The 8,954-nt window shown below is 36.9% G+C and overlaps 2 protein-coding genes and 1 long non-coding RNA gene across 3 annotated transcripts in view; 1 reads left to right on the forward strand and 2 right to left on the reverse strand.

The window, feature by feature from the left end:
• The window catches only part of LOC100178618, a 3,689-nt gene extending 2,893 nt beyond the window's left edge, over positions 1–796 (reverse strand). The window contains exon 1 of the mRNA XM_002130071.3: positions 446–796. Within this exon, the coding sequence (XP_002130107.2) occupies positions 446–618 (173 nt within the window). The 5' untranslated portion in view covers positions 619–796. The remainder of the gene's footprint in view (positions 1–445) is intronic.
• A 4,329-nt stretch (positions 797–5,125) lies between these two features.
• Positions 5,126–8,950, forward strand: LOC100176296 (kelch-like protein 2; the record flags this gene model as incomplete). The annotated part of the gene is made up of 8 exons (XM_026838064.1): positions 5,126–5,304; positions 5,653–5,773; positions 5,825–5,978; positions 6,113–6,480; positions 6,537–6,642; positions 8,473–8,549; positions 8,602–8,779; positions 8,868–8,950. Coding segments are annotated over exons 1-8 (1,209 nt in total), but the record flags the coding sequence as incomplete, so codon positions are not given.
• Positions 7,516–8,432, reverse strand: LOC113474940. Its single transcript, XR_003396657.1, has 2 exons — positions 8,074–8,432; positions 7,516–7,924 (listed from the first exon to the last, which is right to left on the reverse strand). It is a non-coding gene; the product is annotated as an uncharacterized LOC113474940 (long non-coding RNA).
• Positions 8,951–8,954: the final 4 nt, after the last annotated feature.

The raw sequence follows: 8,954 nt of genomic DNA on the forward strand, positions 1-8,954 counted from the left end.
TTTTTTTGTAAAAAAATGTGACTTAATATAACTGCAGAGAAACTGTTAAGCCTTTTTAGGTATTTAGTATAAGTTAAAAGTACGACGGTACAATGGTTAGAACGCAAGTCTGTAGTTCGGAGGAGACTGGGTTCGATGCTTAACCCTGCTACAAAGGTACAACCTGTCAACGACAAAAAAACAATTACCCATAAAATTACATACTTGGTAACTCGTAAGCGGGCACAAGGTGTATGGAACAGAACATCCGTGTTATAACGACTGTTGTTGCCCCCACATGCGAGGATAAATAAATTACATACGCGATAACCTGTAAACGGGCATGAGGTGTATGAAACGGAACACCCGTGTTATAACGACTGTCGTTGCCCCGCCATGTGGGGATAAATAAGTTACATCCATTCAACCCATGGCCTTGTTATTCATGCGATTACCACTAACGCACTTGTAGTTTGGGTTTGTTTCAATGTTTGACTTCATTCTTGTTCTTGGTTGAGAATTCTTCGTGAATAATTTCCATCTCTGTTGTTTATCCTCGTGGTGCAAATATCTATCAATTATATTGGCGTATTTTCCAACCGCCGGTGGGCGCTGACGAGCAGTCTGTTTCGGCGACATTGAATCTGTATAAACCCAAATCCAATTTTTGGAAAAAATAATACTTTATTTATTTCTTACGTGTTATAATGACTAAACAATGAGAATTAAATGGTAACAACTATTTAAAAAATCTATAAGATTCGCATGTAAGGGAAATAACCGAAGAGAAAACATATTTCTTTCCAAAAATATCACGTGACCTTATGTTGTACTGTATGACGTCACAAAGGTACGATTACCTTTATGTTTTAGTTGCGTTAAGAATATGATTAATTCGTATGTTTTAGTTGCAGTAAGATACGATTACTTTGTATGTTTTAGTTGCAGTAAGATACGATTACTTTGTATGTTTTAGTTGCAGTAAGATACGATTACTTTGTATGTTTTAGTTGCAGTAAGATACGATTACTTTGTATGTTTTAGTTGCAGTAAGATACGATTACTTTGTATGTTTTAGTTGCAGTAAGATACGATTACTTTGTATGTTTTAGTTGCAGTAAGATACGATTACTTTGTATGTTTTAGTTGCAGTAAGATACGATTACTTTGTATGTTTTAGTTGCAGTAAGATACGATTACTTTGTATGTTTTAGTTGCAGTAAGATACGATTACTTTGTATGTTTTAGTTGCAGTAAGATACGATTACTTTGTATGTTTTAGTTGCAGTAAGGTACGATTACTTTGTATGTTTTAGTTGCAGTATGATACGATTACGAATGTGCCAAGCTCAAAAACTCGAGTCCAAACTTCCGCATTTTTGACGCTCGGCTGAAAGTTTGGCCGAGTGCCGAGCCTTATGCTATTGCTATAATGTTGCACGCAAGAGTGAAAAATATAAAAAAATGCTAAAAGTAAAACAACTAAAATATAACGGAATAGTCAGCGTGTCTTTCTCTTTAATTATTTTTCGATAGCTATGAATTTGCTCTCTGAAAATTATCGAATCGCAATGTCAGCGAATTACCGATTACCAGTGTTTCCGTATCTATTTTTTAAATAAAAGTAATACATTATTTTTTTAAATAACTGGTGTAACAAATAGGTTGCGAATATTTTTTTTTAAGGAGTTCTACATTTTGCAACACTGGGATTCCGCTGCGGTTTACGTGAGAGGCCAGTGCGGGATTCTGTTAACATGTCATAATTAGAGGTCGACCGATATATCGGTTAAACGATATTATCGGCCGATATTTAAGTTCTACCGATAATCGGGTCGGTAAAAAAGAGCCGATATTTCACCGATATATAAATAGTTCGTGCGAAGCGACGTGCGTCCTCTTTGACCTTTACGTGCGTTGTAGTTTGACCTTCATGTGCGTCGTAGTTTAACGTCCACGTGCGTCGTAGTTTGACCTTTACGTACGTCGTTAGTTTGACCTTTTAGTATGTGGTTAGTTTGACCTTTACATGCGTCGTAGTTTGACTTTTACGTGCGTCATAGTTTAACGTCCACGTGCGTCATAGTTTAACGTCCACGTGCGTCATAGTTTAACGTCCACGTGCGTCATAGTTTAACGTCCACGTGCGTTGTATTTCAACGTCTACGTGCGTTGTAGTTCAACGTCTACGTGCGTTGTAGTTTAGCGTCCACGTGCAGCATAGTTTTGTACAAAAGCAAAGTACTTGGAGTTACCTATTAAGAACATGCAGACTAAGTGATGACCAACCATTTTTTATCTATAATAATTTGTAGTATCTTGAATACAGGTATTAATTTTTGATTATTACTGATCATTTCATAGTTTCGCTATAGTGTTAAATATCGGTATCGGTAAAAGCTAGAAAATATCGGTATCGGTGGAAAAAATTGATATCGGTCGGTCTCTAGTCATAATGGTCAAACACTTAAATGACGTCCCAAACTGGAATCAGTTGTTACGCTAAAATGATTATGAAACCTTTTCCCTTAATGCCTACGTCATATCTGCCTTGCTATATAAGTGATAATTCAAGTGGTTTAAATCAGAGCTACCCGCAAAACCTCTATAGTACGATAGATATCTTTGGTAAGCACTTTTTAGTGCTAACTATATTGAGTTTGTTTTATCACTATATCAGCCCTGGAAACTCTTGTCGTCAATTGCCGACGGTTTTGCCGACGCATTTGGAAAAACCGTCGGCAATAAACTGATGATGTAGAAAAAAATATATATATATTTTTTTTAAAAATATTTTCATATTGCAGACGCGAAATTGCAAAAATTACAGGTGATAAAAGCTAAAAGTGAGGTAATATAATACATATAGCAGTCGTATATAGCAAATGAAGTCAGGCGCACCAATTTCCTAACGCACCTGCGCGTTGACTATGACGTCATTAACGTCCTTGTATAGTGCGGCGCATACGTTTTTTTTTCGGCGGGAATTGGTAACACGACCTTTCTCACAGCTGTGTGTAAAATAAATGTAATTTGCGGTAATAAATAGCCTAGTTATGTTCCAGAAGTAGCACTGCTGTATATTTAGGATGTTTTCCTCAGCCAGACAGCATGTTTATTACGAAATAGTAAGGATTCACACTTGGATTCATTGCACCATAATAGCGATTGTTTGACCTGGCAATTGATTACGACATAATAGCAATTCACACGCTGATTATTTGCGTCATAATAACGATTGTCCCCTTGATTATTTAGCCAGCAGGAGATTGAAAACAGGTTGGATATTTGCCTTTTTACAAATGCGATCAAGTAAAGGATTGATACGTTTGCAATAAATACCTTGACCTGGGCTATGCAGCAGACGATGTTGGTAATGTTTCGTGAATTTGGTGTTAACAATAGGAATGTGTTGAAGTTGTAAAAGCTCAGGTTCGCCGAGCGCCGAGATTCAACCAAAAGCTGGGCACAAGCTTATGACGTCATTAGGGAGAAAGGCGTCGCTAATTAAAATCATTTAGAACACATGGGTTGCGGTTAAAGAGACGACGTGATGCAGCACTTTGTATTATTTCAATATAAAAAAGTTTAGGGATTAATGTTTTTTTTATTAAAAATCAGTCTAATCAGATACGAAACATTGGGGTTGTGTTATTCTATTCTATTCTATTCTATATGGGTGAGGTCTGTGAGGACCTGGGATTTAGGCCAGACTTGGCCCATTACCCAAACACCCTGTACGTCCGGAAGTGACAAGCTCGCGGTAGTGAAGTTCTTGTTATCATGTTCCGACTCCAGTGTTCCGATCAAGTCCCGTTTTTTGTCCCGATTCTTGACCCGTATATATAGGACTCCATCTGCAGACTATTTCTGCGAACTCGTTCTCCGGTCCGACCAAGTTCCGTTTTTTGTCCCGATTCTTGACCCGTATATATAGGACTCCATCTGCGGACTATTTCTGCGAACTCGTTCTCTGGTCCGACCAAGTTCCGTTTTTTGTCCCGATTCTTGACCCGTATATATAGGACTCCATCTGCGGACTATTTCTGCGAACTCGTTCTCACACGATTCGCGAACATCATTTGAGAACTACACTCGTACTCACAACGTCACAACCGGACACACTTCCACAGAAGGTTTATCCTCGTCTGGGCAGCGAGTCACCACATATATGCAACTTTGTGGGTAATTGTTTGTTTTTCCTGTGTATGACTGTAATTTGGACAACCCATAAGTGACCGCTGGGTTGGAGCAATGTCCGTTAAGTGTCTTGCCCAAGGACACATACGCCGATCAGTGTTAGTACCGCCGTCGAGCATCGAACCCACGGCGCCGAACAGGCACAAATGGCCGAATATTCGGTTTCGGCCGAATCGTTTTTTTAACGATTCGGTACATCACTAGTAATCTCCCGCACTTAGGAATGCACAATACAGAATTTTGTCGTGGCAAAGCAGTGAGTGCGTCAGCCTCAAACCCAGAGCTTACAATTCCAAGTCTCGTCGCTGCTACCATTGTGGGCGTATGTGTCCTTGGACAAGATACTTAACAGCAAATGCTCCAACCCAGTGGTCGCTAATGGAATGTCCAATTTATCAGCAAAAATCCAATTTATCAGCAGAAACACAGTCACCCACAAAGTTAACTGGTAAGCAAGCACGAGGTGTATGAAACAGAACACCCGTGTTATAACGACTGTCGTTGCCCCGCATGCAAGGATAAATAAGTTACATCTGTGGTAACTTGTAAACTGGCACAAGGTGTATAAAACACAACACCCGTGTAATAACGACTGTCGTTGCCCCGCACGCTAGAATAAAGCAAGTTACATTCATTATAAGGACCCAACTATCACTAAACTGTTGACATTCATAAGGTTTATTTTTGTATGGCAAATAACATTACAAATCAAAAAATGCTTTTAAGTAGAGATCAAATTTGAAATACATTTTATTCTCTACTCGTTACTAAAATATTTAATAAAGGAAAAGTTGATATCAATTGTATGATGACGTCCTCCTAAAAATAAAGTTATGCATTTGAAGATTATTTCCTCTTGCACCAACAAGCTGCCATTCTTTGCTTGCATTATCAATTAAGTGCAACCTGGGCAAAGTTTTTGGAAAAAATTCAATGTAAATAATATTAATGTAATGACTTTTCTCTTAGATTGAAAGTTAGTTAAACATTACATGTTGTTGATATGTCTGAATCTGACAATGATGTTTCTTGTGGATCATCTGGTGAAGAATTGGTTGAAGATAAAACCTCAAAAGTGATGAAGAGTGAAGAATATCCATGGATGATGTTGGAACAATTAAACAAGTAACATAAACTTACATTGTATTATGTGTAGTGTGGTTAACACTTGAAGCAATGAACATCTAGCAATATATGTTTTGTACATCAATATATGTTTGTGTGGCATGTCAGCTATTTGTACTTATTATTACAATAGAAAAAAACTTAGGAGATAACACTTGGATGTTCTGTTTAATTAAACCTTGTGCCTGCTGATAAGTTACTCGATAAATAACTTTGTGTGCGATTGTTTTGTTGAATTACTGTCACATTATTAGTGACCACTGGGTTGGAGCAATTGTAGTTAAGTATCGAACCTGCATAGTGTATTATTTCACAATGTAATACTTTTATAATTGTTATTGTTTGAAGACAAAGGATGAACAATCTGTATTGTGACTTCACAATTTGTATTGATGATGAAGAATACCCCGTCCATCAAGGAATTCTTGCAGCAAGAAGTGAATATTTCAATGCAATGTTCACTTCAAAGGTAACTTGAGACTTATTTGAAAGTTTCAAACTTAACCTCAACCTTTCACAGTTGAAGGAAGGTTTTGAAAAACGAGTTGAAATTAAAGAATCATCGAAACAATGTATTGAACGGATCCTGGGTTTCTTATACAGCGGGAAGATTGAATTATCAGTGGAAAATATTGAAGAAACAATTCGTTGTGCTGCCCTGATGCAAATACCAGGTGATATATAGTTTGTTGACATGTTTGTGGGTTGTACATGGGTGGGTTCAATGAATGCATTTGTGTCTGTTGATATTTTTGAAAGAGTAAGAAACATGTTTCAGAAAAATCTTTTTAATGAAATGTTTCAATAGATTTGTTGCAAGTTGCTTCTGAATACGTGGACAGTATATTCAACGCTGGGAACTGCCTTCACTTTCGTGGGTTGGCCAAGTTGCATTCTATGGATGACTTGGTAAAGAAGGCTGATAAATATTTGCTGGATCACTTCAGAGATGTTTGTCGGGATGAAAGTTGGAATGAGTTGAGTGCGAAAGATGTGGAGATGTTTATTTCCTGTGAAGATGTTGTGGTGGAGTCAGAGGAAGTTGTTTATGAGTGCATGGTTGGTTGGGTGAAGCATCATCTACAATCAAGGAAACAATATTTCCCAACTTTGTTTAAACATATAAGATTGACAAGTCTTCGTATAAATTACATTGAACAAGTCGTCAGAAAAGAGGTAAAATATATTATTTTAAACTTGTCGTTAATTCACGCTCTGATAAATATGTTTAGGATCTACTTTATGAGTTCCGTGAAAGTAGTGAAATAGTTTGGAAACATTACTTTGACACCATTTCATCAACAACAACCAGCAACCCTAGACATGGAGATTTTCCTTGTAAGTAAAGTATTCTCAGATCCGGGTTGACGTCATAATGCGTATTGTTATTTGAACCTGCAGCCTTAGAAAAGCGTAAACAAACTATCATGAACATTGGCTAACATTGTGAAACTAGTAAGTACGATCAATTTTGATGCAAAAAGCTAACCTAAGAGGATTTTACTTACTTGGTACGAGTTAAGTTATATATAGGGATGTTTTAAACTCTTTGTTTGCTGTAGACTTATCGCGCCTGGCGCCCATTTGTTGCACGGTGTATGCTTTGAGAGTTTAAGCCGCTTGTTTTTGTATTCGTTCTTTCCTTACTGAGACTTCTTTATCGCTGCATAATATAGTAATCTACGAAGGCAGTTTGTGCTGTGTTGCTGAGATTCCGGTGTATAGTTGACGTTATGTATACACTTATACATGTAATAATGTGGAAACAGGACAATTTTTTATAAAGGTTACTATTGTAGATTAAAGCTTTATTCAGTTTTATTTGTTGGCAGTTGTAAACAAGAATGGTTATTTTTATTCTATATATATTCCTTTTATTAATTAGTTATTTTTATTAATACATATATATGTGATTTTGAGCTTTACACTGGTTTAGTGCTTGTAACTCTGACACTGGAAGAGGAAGAAATGAATACAAGTCAGGATAACCATTGTAAAATGGCCTCAAAACAAGTCAGGTCATCTGATGTCTTTATGTTGTGGAGCAGAACAAATTTGAAGCTACAAATGTTGAAGAAGTCCGAGCACAACTGCACAACCAACAAGTGATGTGAGGTGCAAAGATTTCTGCATGGGATTATACCCTCATACACTGCATCAAATGCTAAGTTGGACTGTTTAAATACCCACAACAAATATTTTAAGCCATAAAACTGTAAATATTTAATTTTATTAGCAACTTGTTTGCGACTTCAAACCTTTGATAGATCATGTGACAATAAAGAATGTTTTTGTATGGTCCAATAATCCGAGTATTTGGCCATCATTGGAATACTCCGAAATTTACGAATACTTGGTCAACTCTCCTGGTGTGTTTACCCGAGAGAAAATAAGAAACAGAAAAAGTCTTGAGGCTTATAATTTCTTCTCAAGTGGATGGGTTGGTGAAGTAAGAACGATAAAAACACGGTCGGAAAATTGCAGCTGCACAGTCTTTGCAGCAGAGGTGATGCCATCCCAGCGCTTAAACAGTCCAAAACATGTCCCTTGGGTTGTCATCAAAGATGCAGACACATGCAAGGCACAAAATCTGGATGGCACTCTTCCAATGAGGGTTGTCCTAAAAAGCAGCATACAGTCAACACTCAACAGTCAGAAAATTGTTGTTTGTAATGAAATAGCCAAGAAACAGGCATAAGCTAAGCACTTTTTATCTCAATATGATATATACATTATACACCTCAACACCCGTACCATAACAGCCAATACCTGTAATAAAGTGATCCTCGCAAATATAGGTGTGTTTGCTTGTTGGATTCCAGTCAGATCCATCTTTTGCCTTCCTCTTACAAGCAACGATTTACTTATTTCTTCGCAATGGATCGGTGTTGGAAAAGCGAAACAAGCGCTTTTTTTGTGCTGTTGTTGTAACAGCCTATTGCTACACAGCTTGGCATTTTTAATTAATTAACTCTATAGCTCTATTTATTAATTCTATTTACGATCTCGTCTATACTGTACACTGCGTTGTACGGGTTTTTTAAGGCTGCAGCAAAACAGTGATTATGACGTCACAATATATCGGTCACGCAACCTGGATCAGAGAATTGTCCGTAGAAACCTACTTTGATTATATTAATAAATTATGATAACTCTGATATTCCACAGACGTAAATATCAACTTTGTATCAGATGTCAGATACGGGAAGTTTAATCTTCATGAAAATAAAGTTGAAGTGGAGCAGGTAACAATATTCATGTTGTGAAGTTTGTCAAATAATAACAGAATTTAAACAGCACGAAGAACACTACAAACCAATCACGGCATCTACTGTTCGTAGAAATAAAGTTTATGTTTGTTCAAATAATCAAGTCAAGTCATATGATGGAAAAATATGGGAAAACGTTACAACATTACAATATGACATGCAATGCCAACATATGGTGGTTTGTGAAGCTGAGAATTATTATTCAGGTGATTCAAATGGATGTTTTGTGTGTAATTATATTTAGTGAAAACTAATTAAAAACACAACCTTTTATTTTAACTCTTTTTATAATAGGGGACAAATACAAACCACATTTGTTCGTGTTCGGGAAAAAATCTGAAACAACTGTAAACAGAAAGCAAGTGACAACCAATCAGATTG

Source organism: Ciona intestinalis, unplaced genomic scaffold, assembly GCF_000224145.3.
Source record: "Ciona intestinalis unplaced genomic scaffold, KH HT000052.1, whole genome shotgun sequence".
Classification (NCBI taxonomy): Eukaryota; Metazoa; Chordata; class Ascidiacea; order Phlebobranchia; family Cionidae; genus Ciona; species Ciona intestinalis.